Genomic DNA, 25,789 nt, shown 5'->3' on the forward strand with positions numbered 1-25,789 from the left:
GTATGGAATATAATTTCACCAACACCAATATAGTCACAGTGTTCACACTAACACCGAAGGAATATACCGGCAAACAAAGCTATTTGTAATGTTCCAGCTGATATTGTTACGGAGTCACATCACATCACATTCCATTCACGGCATTCATATTCCCACAACTACTCAGGATAATGAATATGATACAGTTGATGCACAATAGTCAGTCACAGTCAAAATAATTCCGGATAGGAATTTTGTACAGTAATGGTGCTTCCAGGCTTTTGGTAACTCGGAGGCAGTTCTAGAACCACCAGCTGTTAGTGTAAAGAATTAAAGACATTGAATATTCAGAATTTAACTAACTGTAAAATGTTTGACAAAAGTACAACGTCATTGTTCTCTATTTCGATACATTTATATTTATATTTATCGATTGTTTAGGTTCAGATGACACAGGAATCCGTGAAGCTTTGGCAGGGGATGCTTCTGTCGAATTTCTTAAAATGTGCACAAAAACAAACAAACAAACAAATGAATAATTTATGAAAAGTAACTGGTAACACATTCTAAATAATTCATTTAGCAGTGAGGTTTTCTAATATGATGTTTATACATCAAGACTAGATTTGGGATTAATTATATGCAGAAATTTACTGATACCAGGTGGACAATAAGTGACTCAGTTTGTTCCAGTTTGATCCAGACATCCCAGGTAAACAATAAATGCCTTCCATTTAAAATTGACTCCGATCACCCAGTATCAAAATTAGTCCGAAAAAAAGCAATAGAAGTAAATGCACTTAAAATTGTACTCATGTTGAAAATCCTATGTCCGTTTCTATGCTCTCACAGCTTCACTTCCGTGGACCATCTTTTCACATATTAGCTGTACTGTTCGTCGATTTTCGGCGGGTTGCGGGTGTGGCTCTTAGAAAATGGTTTGATTAAAAAACATCCATTCCGGCATTTTTGCAAAGCCGAACAACAGTACCATTCAAATTGTTGTGACCCACGGCGTGACAACTGTACCAACACATCTCAGTGGGCTTTGAGAATAGATAGAGATAGTACGAGTTGTCCGGTCTATTCGGTAGAATAACTTGAATCAAAATAAAATAGGTATTATTAGTGCTCGACAAAAGATGTTTTAAAAAAGTGACAGTTGGACTTTAAACCTTGCCATATATATTTCGTGTACAACTGTAATAATTGAGTGAATAAAACAATGAACACTCACCATAGTGCATTGTAGCGATCGTTCGAACAATACATCTGTTAGGCATGACTATGTTTTCATAAGCTCTTGTGACCCTGGTTTGTTTTGCTGAGATTCTATGTGTTCTCGAGGTATGTTTTGCCAGGAGAGTCAACATTTTAATTAGGGGAGATGATGAAGGGAATTTCGAAAGCAGTGTACAGCCACTGTATTAGAGCGACGGCGCGCACAGTCCTAGATTGAGACAAGGATATCATGTACGGGTGCTGTCATGAAAAGGATGATATATATATATATCGTTTTCGTCACAGGACCACATGTTGACGACGTTGTTCAAATACTCATGTAGCAGACTCTAAGAATGTCATATGAAACATGGTGACATTAGCTGACGTAGATCAACCATCTTGTTTTGTCGTTTGAGGTTTGCAATACACCGAGTGGTGATGAATGAGCCAGTAAAAATAGTTAAAGTCGAAAAAACAACACAAACTCAACTATTAGAGAATCCCGATCAACTAAATATATATATGTTGCACACGTAGAAGTAATCTTGTTATGGTGTTTAAAAGAGTATCAACAATTAGCCAAAATTACAATTTTCACCGGATGTTGATGCCAGGTAGTGAAAATATCCAGATATTTACTCCCGAGAATAGATGAATGAATGAATGAATGAATGAATGAATTACAGCCCTTGCTACCATCACATGTACATGCATGTGTTATAATCTATAAATATAACATTCCATTATTCAGTGAAAAATGTCAAAGTGTAGAAATAGATAAATAAATGAAATTAACAAAAATATTAAATATAAATATCACAACACATATTCTGAATAAAGACGTTTTTGATTCACATTATAAATTGTTAATTTGTTATTTCGATCGAGTTTTTATGTCAACGCCATAAACATCAAGTATATATATATATATATATATATACACTTGTTTAACGTATAATTACGTCTACACACTACAAAGTGTATCACTCGCCTATACCTTAACATGGTGGATAATTGACTCCTAGTGGCTAAAGTAAAATCGCATGTCTCTCTCGCACTCAACTAGCGGCCATTTTTGTCCAAGATATATTGAATACAACCACCAAACTATATAAATATATAGGCGTGTATTACACTTTGATATGCGGATATGATGACTGTAACTTATGATTCAAGTGTGCAGATCATTTGTTACATTTTTATTCGGGTTTTTGAAGAAGTGTTATTTCTTCGCCTATTCTGGTTTCAAAGCATGTAAACATAACTGCACTAACAGAACTGAGAATAACAAGAAAAGCCCCAATCATTTCTAAAGTTACTACTTGTTTATGGAATAGAATGACATCAGCTAAAAAGCCAACAACAATGCTGATGTTAAATAAAATTGTTGTTTTACCAGCACTCTGTAACTGTAGGGATCTGTTGTAGGAGTACAAGTAAACAAGAAACAATGCTAACATCCCTCCTAGATATGCAGTTGTGATGGGATATTCAGGTATCAATGTATACATTCGGTCACTACTTGTAGGGTACACTACTATCAACATAATTATAGCACCACATAACCCATTATGAAATACAACAACTATTAGCGATAGACCATCAGACATTGCTCTAGAACAAACTGTACCAACAGACATCCCCACTCCTGATAAGAGGGCGTACACATATCCGAGTGCAGATGAATATGTGTTATTACCAAATATGAACTGAGGTCGTGATACTAATATAATCCCAGCGACATTTATGACAATACCAATGCAGTCGTGGAGTTTACACTTCTCTTGTATGTATATGCAGGCAAACACAGGTGCAAATATTGGTAATGTTCCTGCTTCTATTGAGGCTGCATCTCCCATTCCAATCCCATCCATGGCATAATAGAAAACTAGGCCTGCTCCATTCTCACTAATACCTTTCACAATGTTCAAAATTGTGTCCTTCTTTTTGAGTTTCAGAATATTAATTCCCTTGTAGACGAGCAATGGGATAGTTATTGCAATAATCATCATTGATTTGAAAAGTAAAACCTGCGATGGTGAATATCCAATCTTGATGCAAAACAGAGCAAAAACATTAGAAATAGCCAAACCTACACCTGAGAGTAATCCCATTGTAATTCCTAGCAATACTGTCCAGTAGTTGTGTTTTAGGTACAGTGGATTCATTTCTTCATTTCGAATGACTCCATTTCCCCCAGTGGTAGGTTGTAGTTTCAAAAAGAAGTCAAACATCTTTCTAGTTTGAGATCTGTAATGGACCATTTGTTGATGAATGGTATTAAAAGATAAATGAATAATGCTCTTACTGTCATCGTACGCACATGTATATTCAGTATAATGAACGCATATTTTATAATATATAAATAATCACGGGAGAAAACATCCGGGCATTTTCGCCGCCTGGCAACCCAAACCATTGGAAACAACAATCGAAACCCCCTCCAAATGTACTTTAGGTCAATTGTTGTTAGCTAGTTACACTGGAGTTCCACAACAGTCTGAGCAGAGTACATTGGTGCGCTTCTTGTGTGGAACATTTTGTGACGTACTTCTGCCCCACGACTAACATCCTATTATTTGATGAGATATGTAGTAGTGCAGAGATGAATAAATTAAATCAACAAAAATATTAAATATCGCACCTCATACACTGTAAATCGACGTGTTTGTTGCACATCTTCAACTACCAATTTGTTAGTTCATGCGAGCTTTCATTAATAACATATTTTACCACCGAGAATATAACAAACATCTATATTAAAACAATAACACCTGTAAAGTCCATATAGGTTAATGTGGTGTACGGCGCTTTCTATAAAAGTGTCGTCTGACTATAATTCGTGGTTAGTCATTAGAATACTTCTAACAGTCGGCAGGTTTGGCAATGTTCTGGTGTTGACACATGTCGTGTAGCACAATTGGGTGCCAATTCACCACATGTATACACTGTTACGTCCGGTCGTACGTTTCCAATGCCGAATGTCTGTTATACCGTTCTTTGCTGAGTGCAGCAATTACTTCAAGTGTGTGTTGGTAGCCTGACTACTTCAATGTCACAGCCAAAGAACTGCGAGATGCGTGAACATCGCCGACTAATTAACTTTTTCTGCATAAAAACGAAAACAAATCACAATGTCGTAAAGTAATTGTCTCTCTATTTTAAGGGGCAAGCATTCTGAATAATTATAATATTGTTAGTATTGATTAAGGTTGTTGTTATAATATTATTGTGTCATCGTATTGGACCACAATCGAGTGTAATTTATGTAGTAATTAGTACTGTTCGGTTGTGTTTCTGAAGCCACTGTTAAAATAGCCGAATCGGAGTACGTAGCCGTAGTCTGGTGTAAAGATAACATACTAATGAAATGTTCTGACTGCTTTGCCTTAGTTCGTAACGAATTGAATACGGCGGTGATGCCGATGATATTGTATGCACATTTCTGATTTTATAGGTTAATGTGCGCATTCATAATTTATAGTCATGAGTTGATGATATTTGAGGTATGTATTGTATGTAAACATTATTGAATGTATAGTAATTCATTGTAAGTAATCCTGAGTAATATCCATATACTAGATAGGTAATCTTGGTGTTGTCCGTAAATATGTCTGTATACCTAGTATACTGTACCATCCAGTGATACCTTGTTTGTACAATTCAAATAAATTTATATTTTGATAGTGATTTAATCTTTGTTTGGCGATCCATGTCATTTACTGGCGTTGGGATGTGACAGTACATAACTTAATTACTAAAATAATGGTTAACCAAGTTACCTAGTCAACGCTGATACTATGTGTGACATATGTCCACACAAATACGACGAATTCCGCCAAATACAGTTAGCTGGTGGTCTTATGTTGCCCAATTGGCCCGTTTGTCAGTGAAAGTTTGGTATTTTAATTGATTTGGAAGAACATTTGCGTTTGTCAACTTGTTCCTTTAGTTTTGTGCCGTATTGCATTTATATTATTATTAAGTATATGCTGTGGCCAGATCCACTCAGCCAACATAATGTATTTTTCCGAACTTTTTCACCAGAACTTTTGAGAGTTACTTCAGAGGGGAAACAATTATAGACATATTTTGATGAGACCTCGCTATTTTGTTATTATTCCCCAAGTAAACCAAAAAACAACCCGAAATGTTATTGTCCCAAAGCCAGCCAACCTTGTATTTTTAATGTTGTATTATGCCATTGTTTTCTATACTATTTAATGTGTGTCATTGTTTTCTACTGATTTGCCCTCAGTTCATATGGTTCACTTACCTTGGTTCGTTCCTAGCAAGAACATAATGATTATCTTATAGTAAATATCTGTTATGATTATATTGGTGCAGAAGCAGAAAAAAATCCATTCCAGGTGATAGCATGCTATTCAACATGGGCACCGTACTTAGGACGAGCAACCCGTGGGGAACAACTATGGAATACTGAGCACAGAAATGTAATAAGAGAAACTAGAAGGATTGAGACAAAACGTTTTGATATGTCCAAGGAGCGTTTAATAGAACTTCTGAATTCCAGTTCATATAAGTTATTATTCTTTATGTATGGTGTGCAAACTGATCATATTTCATTTGTATTAATAGAACTGAACTGACATTTAATATATATGAATTGGGAATACAATATGCTTTGATGTTAATATTTTCTTCAATATGTTGAATAGGTGAGAGAAATATGTTAAACTTGCAATATTGAGGCAACCGCCTCAAAATATTATATGGTATTGTCCATTCGACAGACAATGATTAAAAGTGATAATATGATTAACAAAGTTTTCAAAAATGGTGTAAGCACACTTTGAAATTTATGAATTATTGTACTAAAATACTATGAAGCAATACTCCAATTTATATATTTTCTTTTAAATAATAAATTAAAAGTTTAAAAATAGACCCGCAAAGATCGAAATGTAGGCATAATAGAATGCATAATGTAACAATTGTTAATGGAAACTATATCAATGACTTATTTAATCTAAAGTTGAGAAAGTATTGCGTGGTATTTCAAATATTCAGTACACGGCATAAATAGTCATGTAGCAGAACAAATACACAACTGTAGAAAGAGGGACATTCATTTCCTGAATAATATGGCAGATACAATACATCTATTTATATAAATGAATGTTATTCACTCCAACAACACGAAAGGGAACACCGATACCATGGCCAATATGAGACATGTGTTCAAGGCTCAAGTAACTTTCGATAGCTTGGGACGTGCAGTTATTAGTAAGTTGATTATTTCAATACTATTGTGTTTACTCATGAATCTATAGTGATTATACATGTTTTATGTTACATGTTAATGAAAGTATGTGTTGTAGACTAGTGTTCGCTTTTCCACGCAGGTCATTCGACCCCAAACATTACCTCAATTGACAACATGTGCACTGATACCGCACAAATAGATAGAAGAACTGTGTAACAAGTATGATAATTCCATAACTGAATCATATATATGTAGATTTGATTGATTCGTATATCTTTGTTTGTTTAATAATATTAATTATTATTTAATATCATTATTGATATTAGTAGGACCGTTCTACATGAGTCACGTGTAACTGCAGAGAAAGAGAGAGGGGTGGACTACGCAAAGAAGAGTTGGAAGGGTGTCTACTGCCAACACCAATCAATGGGAATTGCTCAATCTATGCTCTGTGTGGACATAATTGTGTAGTTACGGACATTTCATAGACAGAACTGTCTCACTTGGAGTTACGCCAACTCATTTTAAACTTCATTTTAAAACCGAACTTCAGGTGAGAAATATCATATATAATTTTTTTCATTTAAATTCTCATAGATTTCTAAGAGACGAGTCACAAACATGTATTACAATTGTAGATTAGTCATGCACAATATTTCAAAACATTGTAGTTAGTATTATTGAAAGTATAACGTTTTCAGCCTTAAATAATATTCATTGGCATTCCCGATTATTAATTAATAAATAAATAAATAATATGAGAAATGCAGTTTTTTATCATGCTGTACCATGGGATGCAGGGTTAGTTTGTGTCTTTTTGTCATTATTTTTTTATTCTGCGTGTCATAAATCTATGTAATCAACATAATATTTGGAAATTTGACAGGATAAAACAATTGTATAAATACAAATGAAGACAGTCATGGCGCATTATTACTAAACTATGTGTCAACTACGTAATATGAAATCAATGTTTGTAAATTACATAGACAACATGAAAGGACCAAAACATAGGACATACGAATATAAGTCTTTCTTATTATCTGGGTGGTCGTATCAATGTCCTATGTCTGTATTATGAGATCGGGGAAGGTGAAAGGATAAAGTATATTGTCTGCAGCCTCACAATAAGACCTCGAAATATCCAGTTGGGCACCCAACAGTCAAAAATAAAGATTTCATCGTCAAACCTACAGACTATTTCGGTATTGTCAAGTGTGAGTTGTTTGCCACTGAGATGGTATATACTGGTTCCGAGTTGCAAAGCAAACAACTAGCTTTTTGCGAATACGCGAAAACCAAGTACCAGCACGGTATCAATAAACGTCAGCTAACAGGTGATTTGTGCACTCAGAAATTGCAGAAGGCTGAAAAAATTCGCTATCGTATCACCAATGTAAATGAACCAGTCAGCAAAAAAGTACCCCGTGCCCCGGAGGAGGGTTGTTAACCGAGTACATCAACATGCCTATAAAGATTAAACAAGAGTGTTCCAGTTATCCAGAGTGGTGCCGGACCGTAGAAGAATGAACCATCAACATCCAAAGGTGCCACAAAATGGAAGGTATTATCTTGGATAGATACTAGATAACTTCAGGACTCCCGCCAACTAAATCTCAACTATTTTTTTGGGAAAGCTGGGACAGAGGCTGAACTTTGTATAGAGCATGTACTAGAAACGGTATCCTAACTGCGGAATTGTTGACGAATACTACTAAGGATGTTACAGACCTGTCCTTAGTGAGATGGTTCATGGTCCATGAGATGGTTCATGTTCATTACTGCAATACATAATACTACATTACCCAATCACCCAACACGCACGTCATACTGCTTGCTATGACAACAAAGTGTGCCCAACTTAAACTCTACGTCGTTCCAATGAAATGTTATGCCCATTTATCTTCGACACACTTGGGTGACGTATTAGAATCTGTTCATGCCCCTGCGATCTCACTTTGGTACAGTTGGCCGTGATGTGATGAATCCATGTTGTCTTTCTTTGCTTTGACTGTAAATGATGACTGTTTTACGATGTCTAAAGTCCTGGAACAATCACAAAAACAAATGCCGACAGGGAGAATTTTGTGGGTGCACCGCTGTAGGGCACGTGTATCTGAATGGAAAGCAGATTTGGGATGCACCTATTTCCACACAACTATGATCAAAACACTATTTTGCTATGGAGAGGACGCTGTATCAACGCAGATAGATATTTGAGAAGGACACCCCTTGAAAAATGACGATGCAGGATGCAGATAGACGGTCGACATTATCGGGTGAATAATGGCGAAGACTGTGTCCGTTTTTGATTTATGATGAATACAACAACCTTATCGAGATCGACAGGGACATAAACATATCGACCGATTTCTAGCTGTGATGAGCACGAATCAAGTAGATCGTATTATGTAGACTAATCCGTTTTCACTAGACTCTATTACTTGTTATGCAGATGTCGAGGGAAACCTATGCACTCTGTAGGTTACTCTTTCACGAATGATAGACAATGAAACGACGTTTATGTGCAAATATATTGAGAAATTTACCGTATTCAATCTTCCTCTTTATGACAGATAATTTTCCCCACACAGTTCTACTAGATAATACTATACTTCGAAAACAAGCATATAACTTAAATACTATTTATATATCTATGAATTTTATATTATTTTCTCTCTTTTTTTCTTCAAGGACACACATAGGAGATTCTGATTAGAAAAAGAGTGCGTAAACTGTGACTGAATATAGAAAAGTGTACAGACTGCTTTACTCATTGAAAGGAAGAAAGAAATAAACAAAGAAATGCAAACATTTTGTTTTATTTATCTCTGTTTAGTATTGATTTTCTCTTAATTATACTAAATTATACTAACTAAATTTGTTAATCGATTTGTTCTTACGTGAATTGTATTTCGTGGCGTTTAAAATTACCTAACCCATGCTGTAAATTAATACTTCATGTAACTATTTCAATTTTATTTCCATTGGTATGCAAAAACGAGAGAATTTATGCACGTTTGTGTGAGCGCCCTCTACCGGTCAATCATAAAATTCATGCCTGGCGTGACTTCATTACTCTTACGAATTTTTTAAAGAGGATCATGAACTGGAAATATATCATAGGAGATGTGACGTCTTAGTTTTTTTCACGACGTCATAACTCGCATGATTAAAAAAATATACTACTAACGTTCTTCAGAAATGCAATTAATTGCTTTTACAACTAAATACTAGTATGTACAAATGCACGTCTTGATTTTTTAACAAAAAATTCTGAGAAACTTGCTTGTACGAAGATCTGTAGATGATTCGAAGTAGCAGTATTTTCAAACATTACTTTAGTTTATAAACCATGTCCGATACAGGAATATATTGAATTCATATTATTATATTAAATATTTTAATCGCGGCTTTGTGAATTACAATCCGTGACCAATTGTGGCCATCGCACAATGATCGGAAATAATCGATAACGATGACAAATAGCGACCACGAAATGTAAACCCCTGACATCTTTTACCATTTGAGCATTGTGGGGGTCAAAAATCATACGACGATACACGACCATTTACACGTTTAACATTCTGGTTTATAAAACATTAAGTGTCTGCGGGAAAGTACCGATGCCAGATTTGAAAGAGAAATTGTGAAGGGAAATCAAGTGAAATGCGAATGCATTAACCCCGGCGATAATTAATTAAATCATGTTTTGATTGGTTTCTAGGCAAATTGTCCTGTTGTTGCTTGTCCGTATGGTATCAAGTTTAAATCATTTCCGAACATGCTAGAAAACAGTGCGATTGAAAAGTTTGCGGAGTTGCTTGAATATATGACCTAAGTCATTGTCATGCCGAACCCGCAGTTATATTTCGAAAACATTGCGTAAATGTTTTGAAACTGCCCCATGTATAAGCAGATTACCAAAATAGTGAACCGACAAATTGAAGACAAACAGCTTACACAGTTGTGAAAAGCGATTTGAAATTTGTTAAATACATTTAGATTTGTTACCTATGATGTTATATTAACAAATTCAAAAGATGTGACTAAATATTTGGTAAATTGCCGTTAAATTAGTATAAAATTACTCGAGCCTGCAAAGGTCATATGTCAATTCACTAAGTTACTTGTGTGTACGATATCAAGTTTAAAACATTTCCAAACATACAATAGCCGCCAATTTGAGTCAATTCAAATTAGTCATGTAGTAGTGTGGTTAAAGGTGATCGATCGACGACGAAAGTAAATCTGAATCGGGCGTGATTAGTACTTGCATCGGAGACTACCTGGGTAAACACGCTGTTAGATTTGTTTTGTCTAGTTGCATTCCACGCATGGAAAAGATATGAGGAAACGTTCGTTCATTAGTTCTTACTTACTGTGATGTCAATCACTGAAAGTAGTGAATCTAGGAATTGTCCTAATTAGAAAATTAGATGGAATTTGAAAGCTTTCCATAACCTAAACAAGGTTATGAAAAGGTTTCAAATTCCATCTAATTTTCAATTGATACTTTTTCGGTAATGTAGGCTTGTATGGTTATGTATGTAGGCTTTTAAGTTGTTAACACACCGTGCAAAGTTGTACAGAGTTGTACAAAGTTATGGCAAAGTTGTGCAAAGTGATTGCGAAGTTGGTAGATGTATTTGTATGTTTGACTTAAGTTGTTGGCATGTAGAACCGCGGATTGTCTCCCATTAGCTGGCTGTAAAATGTTAGAAAACAGCGTGCAAACTTTGAAAACGCGATTGAAAAGTTAAAGTTCGGAAACGTGAATAAATATTTTGTAAATTGATCTTCAATTACCGTAGTGTTACTCCAAGTATGTAGAGGTCATAGGTCAATTCTAAAAGATATTTGTGTAAGCGATATCGATTTCAAAACTGTGGCTAGACTGACCCCCTATGGGTACAAGTTATAAGTTATGCCCTAGTATGTTTACTGGTGAGTGAACGGTATACCTTCATTAATTAAAGCATAACTAGATATTCACTGCTTGTAATATTAGAATTGCAATGAATTAATTATAAGATTTTATTTTAATTTCAGAACTAAAGCTCAATAACTGCCTGAGAAATCGTATATCGCACAAGTATTTCACTGTGCCTAGGCTATAAGATCTATAGAAACAAGTTAAAAGTCATGTCATAGTATGCTTTCAGGTGAGTGAATTGTATACCTTCATTAATTAAAGCATAACTAGATATTCACTGCTTGTAATATTAATGAATTAATTTTAATAATTTAACTTAATTTCAGAATTAGAGCTGAATCACTACCTGAGAAATCATATTTTAAAAGATTTCAACTGTGGCTAGACTGACCCCCTATATGTACAAGTTATAAGTCATGCCCCAGTATGTTTACAGGTAAGTGAACGGTATACCTTCATTAATTAGATCATAACTAGATATTCACTGATTGTAATATTAATGAATTAATTTTAATATTTTAATTTAATTTCAGAATTAGAGCTGAATCACTACCTGAGAAATCATATTTTAAAAGATTTCAACTGTGGCTATACTGACCCCCTATGGGTACAATAAGTTATGCCCAGTATGTTTACTGGTGAGTGAACGGTATACCTTCATTAATTAAAGCATAACTAGATATTCACTGATTGTAATATATTGTAATGAATTAATTATAATATACTATTTTAATTTCAGAACTAAAGCTCAATCACTGCCTGAGAAATCATATATCGCACAAGTATTTCACTGCGCCTAGGCTACAAGATCTATAGGAACAAGTTAAAAGTCATGCCATAGTATGTTTTCAGGTGAGTGAATTGTATACCTTCATGAATTAAAGCATAATTAGATATTCACTGCTTGTTATATTAATGCTATTAATTTTACTATTTTAATTTAATTTCAGAATTAGAGCTGAATCACTACCTGAGAAATCATATTTTAAAAGATTTCAACTGTGGCTAGACTGACCCCCTATGGGTACAAGTTATAAGTTATGCCCCAGTATGTTTACAGGTGAGTGAACGGTATACCTTAATTAATTAAAGCATAACTAGATATTCACTGCTTGTAATATATTGTAATGAATTAATTATAATATTTTATTTTAATCTCAGGACTTAAGCTAAATCACTGCCTGAGAAATCATATAGCACACAAGTATTTCTCTGCGCCTGGGCTACAAGATCTATAGGAACAAGTTAAAAGTCATGCCATAGTATGTTTTCAGGTGAGTGAATTGTATACCTTCATTAATTAAAGCACAACTAGATATTCACTGCTTGTTATATTAATGAATTAATTTTAATAATTTAATTTAATTTCAGAATTAGAGCTGAATCACTACCTGAGAAATCATATTTTAAAAGATTTCAACTGTGGCTAGACTGACCCCCCTATGGGTACAAGTTATAAGTCATGCCCCAGTATGTTTACAGGTGAGTGAACTGTATACCTTGATTAATTAAAACATAACTAGATATTCACTGCTTGTAATATACTGTAATTAATTAATTATAATATTTTATTTTAATTTCAGAACTAAAGCTCAATCACTGCTAGAGAAATCATATATCGCACAAGTATTTCTCTGCGCCTCAGCTACAAGATCTATAGAAACAAGCTAAAAGTCATGCCATAGTATGTTTTCATGTGAGTGAATTGTATACCTTCATTAATTAATTAAAGCATAACTAGATATTCACTGCTTGTAATATTAATGAATTAATTTTAATAATTTAAATGAATTTCAGAATTAGAGCTGAATCACTACCTGAGAAATCATATTTTAAAAGATTTCAACCGTGGCTAGACTGACCCCTCTATGCATACAAGTTACAAGTCATGCCCCAGTATGTTTACAGGTGAGTGAACTGTATACCTTCATTAATTAAAGCATAACTAGATATTCGCTGCTTGTAATATACTGTAATGAATTAATTATAATATTTTATTTTAAATTCAGAACTAAAGCTCAATCACTGCCGAGGAATTTCACTGTGCCTAGGCTACAAGATCTATAGGAACAAGTTAAAAGTCATGCCATAGAATGTTTTCAGGCGAGTGAATGGTATATCTTCATTAATTAAAGGCATAACTAGATATTTACTGCGTGTAATATTAGATCTATTTAATTTGTTTAAAAGATTCCTCTCATTAGTAAATAGCGCCCTCACTCAACAATATTTAGAATGAGTGGTTGGTCAAAGGTTTGATGAGTCAGGTGCATATATTGGCTAAGCTTGTTGTACATAGATGCAAATGAGTATAGAAACCATTAATGCTGTAGGGTGTACTTGGAGGGGTGGAAGATTTCATGTATGTAATGACTGGTTGTAATGCGCTATCTCGTTGTTTTCAGGATGCAGCCTGATATTTGTTGCTTTCTTGGTTGTTCCATTATGGCTAAAATTTGTGTGGTGGGTAGAAGATGTGTTTATTGTTTGCCTAGTCATTGTTTAAACCACCCTGCAGCTTGAAATGGTATGGTCCAAATCCAAATTTGATATGGCGGTGTTGAATATCTGTGCGATATGGTAGTGTCGTCTGAAAACTTGGCATCAAAATGATTTCTGTTTATTTATTTACTGTTGTAGATCCTGCGAACAAGCCATTGAATATGTTGTCGGGAATAAATGGTTTTCTGAACAAGCTTTATTAATTATTGCTGGCAATATTCCAGTATGAATTTGAAGCAAACTGTGACACCAAATCTAGTCGTTGTATTGTTATGCTTCTAAACTATTTTTTTCAAATGTCTTTGTGACCTTCTCACTTCCCAGTACCAGCTAATAGGGACTTTAAATGGGAGGAGAACAAATAATAATCCTAGGGCTGACAGGTCTATCCGTCGCAGATGACTTCGGTACCATGCAAGGCATACAACACAGTGAAGACAAGTGGCATGTATCAATCAACCGGTTTAATAACAAATGACAGATTAGTCAAAATACACTTTACTTGAATCATACCACTAGAGGGCGCACTCAAAGGATCACGCACTTGACTTGAGTTACCTAGGTGACCGTCACATACAAAGTATTTATTGGGATATGTCCCCAATGAAGGTATTTACTACTATGGCAAAATGTATATGCAACCTTACTACCAGTGGTACGTCAAACAATGCGAATTAACCTTCAAATATGCAGCCTGTCACCATGGCAACACAGTCGGGACACAAATCAAAGCAACTTCCTCCACTGTAACAAATATACTGGAGGTATACTCCCCTTTGATATTCCCCTTAACTAGTAACAATAAGTATAACTGGTAATAACTATTTCTCGGTAAAAGTTGCTTATATCATAACGCAGCTAAACAAGATATCAAAACCAACAATACACTGTCAGATAATACTGTGCAAAACACTACCAAAACTGTCCACGACGTGCGTGTTCACAACAGGCGATGCGGGAACTGATTGTCCTTGGTCGGTCACAGCTACAGTGCACTGGTCTATTGCTGGTCAATCAAAGCACGATGAACGTCACGATCACTGTTGTCATGCGGGAAACCGTTCGCACACGGTGATTCAGTAAGCCGATTGCGTCGTGTACTACTACACAATGTTTCCAATGCAATATCTACGCTCGAACGGCATTATCATCAGGATTACAGGCTCGTTACATGGGCGCTGCCATATTGTTTACACCGTAAACGAGATCAAATGACGTCACGCCTTGGCAATACTCGGCAGACGACACCTCATGGGTTCCAAATTCAAAGCGCTCACCTCAACTGAAAGCTCGTGGCTATCACAGTCAGTCCTTCGCCATCAACGGCCCAAAATGCTCTGGAAGCAGTCCGCGCGTCTTTACCGGCACGTATCTGAACTGTCTTGTCGGCGGCTGGCGATTCAAAGCAATTTCACCACAACTCTCTGAGCACCGTCCAAAGCCATGTTACAATCTCAAGCCTGTCTCGTCTCCTTCTCTGCGCATGCCTACTCAATCACGTTACCCGTCACGCGGGAAAGGCAAATCCTCTCCCAAAGCACAGCTGACAGATTTCAAATAAAACACACTCAAATATGAAAGGTATTAAAAAAATGAAAATTACAAGCAGATAAACGATACTGTTCATAGCAAAATACAATACACGAAAAGTACGTCCAGACACAATCTGATTAAAATAAGATCCTAGTTTGGGCTTTTTTTTTTTTTTTTTTTTTTTTTTTTTGTTAAAATAATTAAAATAATATAATTAATATTTTTTTCATATATTCTATTATTTTTTTTTTCAAAATTTGTTTGCTGGTATTTTTTTTAAGTTTTGGTAATCGCGAAAGCCCACCAGGATCTGACCAACTACCTATACAAATCGCGTTCAAGTCTCGTAGAATCAGCAACCAATCAGAACTCGTGTTACAAATCACTTTCTAGAGCAGGAGAAGCGACACAACAAACAAACACATGAACAATGGTGGACTTGTTTTTCTGCTGTATTTTTTCAGAAGACGTATGCTAAGCTACATTGAACAGTGCAAATACGTAAGTTATCGCTATCGATTTCAGTAACCATTCACGTGCCTTGTTTTTTGAGCTGCCATTCACTAATTAGTTTAGCTTAGAAAATGATTAACGTTATGCATTATTGATTTGATTGTAAGATTTCCGTGCCGTAACGAAACAATCATAGGCGATTTTAGTATGTGGTTGGTTGCACAGGCGCTCGGAACGTTTCCTGGATAATAAAAAAAATGACCTAAAGTGGGATCGGCATAGTTAGTCAGTCGCCGGTTGGTTGCCGAAATCATTAGAACTTAAAAGACAAAAGGTCTCTGCCGAAATCTAGCAGGAAATAATGCTTATAAATGACACTAGTTATACAGGGTCGGCTTAAAACGTAGTAGCGGCAATTTTGGGCGTCTTTTATCATTTATAAACAATATTTTCTACTAGACTTCGGCAACCAACCGCATAGGTTAGATCGTCAACTTCACGTCCCAGTAAAACGTTATACTACTAGTAATTGTGGAGATAATTGGTTTTGTATTTTTTCCACACAGATTAATCATGGCAGCCCAAACAAATCTGTGTGCAGTTTGTGATTTAAAGTTCCACGATAATCCAGATATCTAATGTGATGTTTTACAAGATATACAATTACCATCATGGTCTCTATGTATACAGTTGGTGTTTTCATCGACCTAAAAAAGACGTTTGACACTATAGATCACAAAATCCTAGTCCAAAAAATATGTAATTATGGCATTCGAGGTGTTTGGATAACAGGTTACAGCAGGTCTGTATTGATGGTATTAACTCAGATCTATTGAGTATAATTCATGGCGTTCCGCAAGGTTCAACTTTATTTATACTATATGTAAATGATATCTGTAATGTATCATAATTGTTAAAGGTTATTCTATATGCAGATGATACTAACATATTTTTATCTAGAAAATATGAAGAATTTACACTTATGGTTTATGGCTAACAAATTATCTTTAAATATTACTAAAACTAACTACATGATTTTCTATTGTAAAAATGTAAACAGTGTCCATCCAGTCAATGATGTTTATATTGAAAGAGTGTATCATACTAAATTCTTATGTGTAGAACTGGACTGTAAATTCCAGTGGAAAGAACATGTGAACAATATTTAGTTAAAGCTGCTAAAAACTTAGGTATTCTTTAAAAATTAAAATACCTGTTAGACTCGTCTGTATTTAACCCTTATATTGCCATATCTTGTGTATTGTTGTGAAATCTGAGGACATACATATAAAACTACTCTAATTTGTTTATTTTTACTCCAAAAAAAGCTATAAGAATTGTTACAAAAGAGGGATACTTTAGCCATACAAAACCATTATTTTATAAACTAAATGTATTAAATCTAATTGAATTAAGAACCATGCTTGCAATGTATAATGTTTATCATAAAAAAGTCCCAGAAAACAACTTGAAGTACTTTACAAATACCCATGAAGTACACAACCATAGTACAAAACATTTAGGTTTCTGTATAAAATATAGAAGAACTACTCAAGTCAATGTGCATGTCATGTTATGGAATCAAACTTTGGAATACCACCGGTAGTAATATCAAAAATTATATTAAATATTGCAATAGTCAAACAAAATTTAAACACCTATATGTAAAGAGTCTGTTAGATAAATACAATATCTATTTAATGTTTAACTTATTTTGTCAATTATTTCCCCCTTATATTATTTACCAGAACCTTGCCATGCCAAAATCATCACATCCCCTATAATCACAATGTATACAGGTGGCAATGCTTCTTGTTGCCCCTTTTCTATAGCTGTGATATCTATCTGTTTGTAATTTTAATTCTTTTTTGTATGTCACATTTAGCGCTATAGAAATAAAAGGCTTTGTTATTTTGGTTATCATCCATATGTGTGATTTGTATGGGTTTTAATGACAAGCTTGTAAAAGCTCAGAATACAAATTGGAGGTGTTCATGATGTAAAAATAATTTGCACGAGTAAATTATCCCCAACAGTAATGCCATTTAGATTCATCAATGTATAATATCCCTATCAAATTTGGTGCAAATCCTTTGATTTGTTCACCAAATAATTTTCTGGAACACACCTTAAACTCACACTTGAGCCAAAAATGAATCATATAATTTGTAATAAACAATTATTTATTTACATTAATGATGTGGTTTTTTTTACTCTGATTTTAAATGCATACATGATCAACAAAGTGATATGTACATGTACATTGATTTATTCAGTTTGGTCTGCTTCCAAACTTTCATTAGAACATGAAGACTGTAATGAATCTGCCAATACAGCATCCGATTCTAAACTGCACGTGACTCATCACTCTCTGTATTGGCACAGTAATGGATCATATATTTTTCTACACAGTTAGCATGAGAGTCGCAATTACTACAAGAACAGTTCCGTTCACATATATCACAGCAGTTGTGATTCCTTGTTTTTTAAAACACTTAAGTCTTTACTGGATGTAAAATCTTCAAATAATTTAACTCTCCTACAAAGAGTATCATTTTTGACATAACTTTTTAGTTCTGGACAAATGTCGCGTAACATTCCACCGTGATAAAATAACGCGGCATGAGATGGTTTACCATCTCTTCCAACTCTGCCAGATTCTTGTATATAGCTCTCGAGATCAAATGATGACCCATAGTGAAGTACATGGTATATTGATTTCATGTCAATGCCCAAGAGCTGTTGTACAAAAAATAATCTCAAAATTAGAAGTAGATAATTTAGTAAACTCTTTTAAGTGCGATTCCTGGACTGTATTTTCCGTCTCGCTGTAATTGAGGGTAATCCTCCTTAAAAAGATAATAAAGTGTTTCTGTTGCATCAATAGATGAACAGTATACTATTGTCCTTTGGGATTCATGTAGATCTTCTCGTAGCTTGTCGACCATTCAATAAAATGATGATGGGATATCTCGTTGAATCTTCAAAACAGATAGTCTGATATTATCTCTGTTTGGGCAAACATTTACAACTTTGCAGTCTGCATAATTAAATTTTCCTTAATCTGATTTTGCAGACATTTTGATGCTGTTGCTGTTAATGCCAAAAATCCGACACCAGGAAAAAACTATCTCAGTTCCCTAGTTTGGAATGCCCCTTCTTGTGCCTTTCGTCTGCTTTTGTTACTTGCATCAGATTTTTCACCCCTGTTAAATTGATCAAAAAAATTATGCTAAATTTAGATGTTAAAAAGATTCATGTTGAATTCAAGATTAGGTCGTGTTTGTCATAGTTTTATCATTATCGGTACTGGGCCATCAGGATACTCAAAATAAAATAAATAAAATCGAGATTACAAGAGTCCAAAATGTGGTACATGTATATGGTAATAATTTTTTTTTTTTTTTCACTTGTTTCTCAAAAAAATCTCTGACATAGGATGAAAAAATTGTATATTAATATAGTGATACAAATCCTAATATTGTTGAAAAATTTCATACAATTTACATAAGGATTTAGTCAGTTTCCAGATTATATATACAATGGAAGTTCTTTCCCATGATGCAGTGAGTGGTTTAGAATTACAGATCGACTCAAAATGCCTCTAGTGTCAATTATGGAAATAACATGCATACAAATTTTACATGCAAGCATACAAGCAATATGCTTACCCCTTTTGAATAGTATGAACTTAATCAACTACCAATAATACAATCTTATCACCAATGTGTTGATGTAGCATGTCTATGAAGGTGTGCTTTGTTCTTCTGGGGTACTATATATATAGGTTGGCAACTTTCTATCAATCTGGATATCTCTGGCCATTTTTTCACTAAATCCCAACAAAGTCAAACTGTCTATCTGGAAGAATTACCAATTAATCAATCACTTAGAAACTAATCACCAAGATATTAAAATAATAACAGGAAGTATAGATTTCGAAATGAGATGAACCAGTCAAATTAAACAATTTCCAGTGACAGTAGAGGATAGCGGGACTGTGACTTGGTCTTTCATTAATGAGACAGGAGGCGACAATATTAAAACACAATCTCATTGTATCCTTGTTAATGTGACTAACATGAGTGGTAGGCGACTGACTAATTATGTCGATTCTACTTTAGGTCATTTTTTATTATCCAAGAAACGTTCCGAGCGCCTGTGAATAACACTGGTGTTTTTATTTATATCCACACAAGTACACATTTTCGTGTATATAAACATTGTTACTTGACTAAACGTCCACCAATACCCGACATAGTTCAATCATAATAGGAAACATGTCATATTCAACAAATACTCACCTCATGGTCAATTATTTGTTTGAGTTTCTCGCTCGATTGGCCGGTAAGCGCCGCCATTTTTTCATTTTTTTTGTGACCACTTCATGCGCACGCGCAAAGTGCATCACCATGTTTTCGTAAGGCGCTCTGTGATTGGTTGACTAATCCCGTCAGCGGAGAGGTACTTGAACGCGATTTGTATAGGTAGTTGGTCAGATCCTTGTGGGCTTTCGCGATTACCAAAACTTCAAAAAAATACCAACAAATAAATTTTGAAAAAAAAAAATAATAGAATATATGAAAAAAATATGAATGATATTATTTAAAAAAAAAAGCCCAAACCAGGATCTTATTTTAATCAGATTGGTCCAGACAATGACGTCATAGTTATTCTGAGGCACTCTCACTCACAAGCAAGGGCCGTACCAGTGTTTCAATCGGGGTACTGACCGTACACAACACTTGGTTACATCTTGAAACAGATTCAAATATAAAGATATGGATTGTAAAATATTAAGATTATATAGTGTCCAACACATTAATTTGTAAATGGTAAATTTATTTTAAGAATTCAGTAGCAATATTATATTATAAAATAAAATAAATTAAATAAAAATATTATGTGTATTTTGTATGTGGAAACTTGGCTGGCCCACTCAAAAATATAAGGAAGTGAAATCTGCAGTTCTTTTTTTTTCTTTTTTTATTTGTGAAAAAATTGGATTTTACAGAGTGTAAACAATAAAACACTCACAGTGCAAAGCTGCAAGAGTGTGAAAGTATATGGTTTAGTGACTACCTCTAATGTTTTTTTAAACTTTTAGAATTTCTTTTAGTTGGGAAGGTTCTTCTATAAAAATAGAACATATATATATATTAATTTCGTGAAACCCACTTTGGTTTAAAGAGATCTCTGTGGCCATTTGTATCTCAGGTGTATTTTGTAAGATTTCCAAGAGTTTTGCGAAACAACCCTATGGCCACTCCCTCCAAGATCCAACTCTAAACCCACTTAGCCGACTTTTGTTTGATTACTAAACCGTTCCTGGTTACGTATCATGGAGAAGTACCAAATGAGGGATCTTATTATATAAATATCTCAGTAGAAAATATACTAGCATACAGAGACCAGAAAGAATTATTATCTAAACAAGGAGGTTTGCGACAAATTTGGCACACATTATAATTACTTGGGAAGTACATTGATGAAAAATAGGGTTGTCAAAGCTAATTGTAATCTGAATCAACACATATCAAGAGCCCCAAATTATCCAAAATATTTTGAAAAATAATAAACCACAGAACAGATGGTTGGCGGTTAGCCCTGTACCATAAATAATTGTAGATGAAACAACCCTTGCAGAGACTACGGATGACAGTGTACCAAGTTAAGAGCAAGTTTGTAATAAAAAAATACAGCAATGTTAGTAGTTAAAGAATAGACTGATGATATATACATGCCCGCTTGATCTAGCAGGTTATTAGAAAATAGTAAATGGAGTGAGGTTATTGAAAGTAGTCTGTCCCAGTCTTCACTGAAAAAATCGAGTGACATTATACAACACTTATCACCATGCAAAGGTCCACTAGACAGACTAGACAGCCTCTTCAGTGATACGGGCTGGGTTGGTTACCTCCTAAGAGATTATGTTCAGGGTCTTAATTAATTACTGTATTTTCAGGAATACTGTACGGGATATACCTCTGATGGAACTACATGTATTCCAGGCATTGCTGCAAACCCAACTGTTTACCTCATGTTTAAGTATAGGCAATTCTTTTATTGATGTAACAAAATGGAATATAAGTTATTGAGTTTGAGCTGTTATGATTAGTGTATCTGTTCTGGTTATGTATTTCTTGGATATTGTCTCTGCATGTTGGCATGAATTTCGTATAGAGCAGTTGTTATTCACAGCTGTGCATTTTGAGTAAGAATAGTTATTGTAATATATTCAAAAATAGTTTGTTTGACTCATAGAGTCATTTTTATTTTATGTTATAATGTAAGTTCGAACACGTTCAAAATTGTAGATTTGAACTTGTACATACATTTATATAGTGTTCATTAAAATAGTATGGGTTGGACCGGAGTAGAACGTGGTGTATGACATCATCATTGGAACATATATGGTTTCTATGGTGAGATGTAAGAGGAAATTATATTACAAGCCAGAAGAATGGTACTAGATTTGCAATGATGTAATGATTAAGCCAGAAGAAGTAACTACTGGTAAGCAGGGAATTAATTTGTTTGTATCAATTCTAAGGTTTAAAATGTGAACCCAAAAAATGAAACTGTAAGCCAATCATTTAGCGTATCTAAAATGTAGGTAATAGTCAGCAATTAGTGTAAGTGTAGCATGTCATTGCATACTATCTATTTTATATGTATAAATTACTCATCTATTTAGGCTTTATTATCTGTAATGATTAGCTCTCCTATGTAGCTCTGAATTATGAGGTCAGATACCTGTTCTGAAAACGTGGCAGTTGACAGAAATGGAACTCAATCGGTGTTTGTGCTCACTGAGTGTTGTTTCATGTACGAAGTTGTCACACAAAGTTGTACGTTATACCAGCGCCGAGACCAAATGAACCTGACAGTGCACGTATTAATAAATATGCACTGTTCAAGATAAATAAAGTTAGCACTGTATAATCTATAGATCTTACTAGGTTAATAAGAGTGATGTGATTTACTTTCTTTGAACAGGATTGGTCTAGCATGTAAAATTGTAATATAGTTTGTGGGCATATATACGGTTGATGTAGATTAATACAGTTTAAGTGAAATATTTGTAACAAGGTTGTTATGGTGTTTGGCATTGCTGGCTGATAGTGTAGTTAATTAGTTAATTCATTCAGCCTGGTCAAAACAGATAGAGTGATAGAAGCATCGGTTGCCTTGAACGCTGATTGTTGAGTCAAGACTTTCGTTTTGCATTGTATGAAGGTATTTTAGTTTGAAACTGTTCAATCATTGACAGCACAGTGTCAGTTCGCCCAGCGGTGCGTTTCTGTTACCTGTATACTGATTAATCAGCACCATGGACTCATGATTTAAACATTGGCTTTGTTAACGAACAAGCCACCGACGAGATACTGTCACACTGACTGAGGGTTAATTAGAATGACCTCGATTTCAGTCTTAATGTAGAGATGAGGTTTTCGCAATATACACAGTGGACTGTATGCCAACCATTTTGCTTGTGATCGGTGTTATCGTTTTGTGTGCAGGTAGTTTCCTCAGAGTTCAACACTTTTATTTCATTCAACTCAACTTAAGTTTATATAACTCAATTCACCACCACTTCTTGGTAAACGAGTTTTAGTTGGACACCATCTAGCCTTAGTTTGTATTCACCGTAAAATATAACGAGCCAAGAATGTCAAATTGTTTCAATCATATCACAATTCACTGTCCCAGTTGCGTTTCTTTGCAGTTAGCCTATTATCCTTTGTCCTTTGACAGTAAAACAAAAAGTTACTGCTTTCAGCTGTATTTTACACCAACGGGTTTTTTATGTTTTTCCTGGGTGGTTGATATCCTGTGAAAAGGAATATACATTTTTTGTATTATTTAAGTATGATTTTTTTAGTTTAGTTGAATTTTCCATGTGTGTTTCCAAGTTAATTCTCGGCTATTAGTAACGAATTTCAGTTGTAGCGGTTTGTAACGGTTCTTTTGGGTTGGTGTTTATGCAACTAATTAAATAAATGATTGATTGATTGGAGTGTCTACAATGTCTACATATTGTATTTTTACCGTATATCTAGTGTGTATTATTGAGTGGATGTGTAGTTTGGTGTTGAAGTCATTTTGACATCTGAGAAGCAACTTAGACGGCACAATTTGTAGGAATGGTGTTTTACAGTACTTTGTTTAGTTGTGCCCAAATCAAGATATTTTGTCAATTGACACAAATCGTAGTGTATTCTGTTCTATTCGTTCTAGTGAAAGTTCATTGCTGCCCAACTCCTTACACAACACTTTTATATTATGAAATTATAATGTGAATGGTGTTTAAATCCAAGTGTATGATAATATTCATGTACCACCTCTGTGCTTTATTTCCGTTATGTTAAAATAGTATCGATACCTCATTATATATTCATATTTTCTAACCGTTTCACTATTGGCGCTCTGTATCAAAGCTTTATTTAGTATACTTAACTGTTTTGCTGGTTGTATTATCAACTCAACGTAAAAATACCAACGTAGACAATCGGGTCAGTGAGTCACGAAATAATTGTTTATTGTTAATTCACATTTAGTAATGTGAATAATATTACAATATTTTTCATTCAATGATATCTGTATTCCCTGATTCAGTAAGACATTTCACGCAAATTTGAGGTACATTTCCTACGCAAGCAGTTCATAATTCTGTCAAGTGAAATAAACATTTTTAGGGAAATTATAGTGTTTTATTTTTGACAACACTCGCAGTAAATTGTAAGATTGCAAAAAATAGACTAAGGAAAATCAAGGTGGTTTTTCAAAATTGAACGTAGATGATTCTGTTGGATTGCTCTATATGTACTCCGCCCTAAAAAATTGAGCATTCTTGGGTTTTCAAAAAATGCCTCACTATCGGAGGATTTTATCCTGCCTGAGAACAAATGTTTGTCTACAGATCTAGTGAAATTTATTCGTGTTGAGTAAAACTGCACTGTTAGCGATTTCTTACGTAGCAGCTTTTTTGTTCTTTAACTTAAATTGTAAAGGCCGTTCACTTTGTCGAATGTAAATTATTTTAAAATAGTATCGATATATCGACCTGATTATAAATTAATATCTTCTTTTTGGCACTGGTGACGCTCTGTATAGAAGTAATGTTAATAATGTTACAATCTTGTTTGTGACACATTTCGTTCAGTATTTGTCATTCAATGCTATAAGTTTTAACTGATTCAGTAAGAACTTTCATGTAAATTTTAGGTATATACACCCCGCGCATCAGTTCATAATCTTGGCAAGAGAGATAATTATTTTTCGATGAAATTTAGATTTAACGTTGGTTCTGTTTGGCACCTGTGATCAATTTCGGCATCGATTGTATATGTAAGATACGATATTACCGTGGAAAAGACAGATATTTAACACTTGAATGATTAGTTTGAATGATCTAGGGCCAACAATAGCGGGCTTGACATAAATTGGGCACATTTGGGAAACATATGTAATTGTAGTAAATAGAACAGCGCATGGTACATAATAAAAAGGGAAAATGACGTCAATTCTTTTCCTTTGTACATTACAGGGGAATTTATTATTACTGTAAAGCGCTTGCCATCATTAACAACGCCACATTTATACATACGTCTGTCGACAGGTGTTATTTACTAATTTGTTTGTCCAAATAGAAAGTCTTCGTGAATAGTTGATCACATTACGTATTCCTCAGTGACGTCACACTGTTTGATCTATGTTCTGTTTGACTAAGTCATCGACTTGTAGGCGCTCATATTAATCGAGGTTGCCATTGAAACCATGCATCTGCTGAAAGTAACAATTACCTAACTACTAAAAAGCTATTAAGCATTCCTAACCCACAATTCATTGCCGACAAAACTGATGCCATAGAAAACCATGATAGTAAATCAACAGCTAATAAAAACTTCGTATTGGAACGCATTCATCGGGCT

The 25,789-nt window shown here is 34.5% G+C and overlaps 1 protein-coding gene across 1 annotated transcript; it reads right to left on the reverse strand.

The window, feature by feature from the left end:
* Positions 1–2,402: 2,402 nt before the first annotated feature.
* LOC146733623 (solute carrier family 35 member G1-like) lies at positions 2,403–3,437 on the reverse strand. Its single transcript, XM_085491486.1, has one exon. It carries the CDS (start codon positions 3,435–3,437, stop codon positions 2,403–2,405), a length of 1,035 nt encoding a protein of 344 aa, XP_085347612.1.
* Positions 3,438–25,789: the final 22,352 nt, after the last annotated feature.

The sequence above is a fragment of the Saccoglossus kowalevskii genome, chromosome 16 (assembly GCF_978046115.1).
Source record: "Saccoglossus kowalevskii chromosome 16, keSacKowa6.1, whole genome shotgun sequence".
In the NCBI taxonomy this organism is placed as follows: domain Eukaryota; kingdom Metazoa; phylum Hemichordata; class Enteropneusta; family Harrimaniidae; genus Saccoglossus; species Saccoglossus kowalevskii.

Coding starts and splice junctions, on each gene's coding strand:
- LOC146733623 (XM_085491486.1), bottom strand. CDS start 3,437: ATGTTTGACTTCTTTTTGAAACTACAACCTACCACTGGGGGAAATGGA.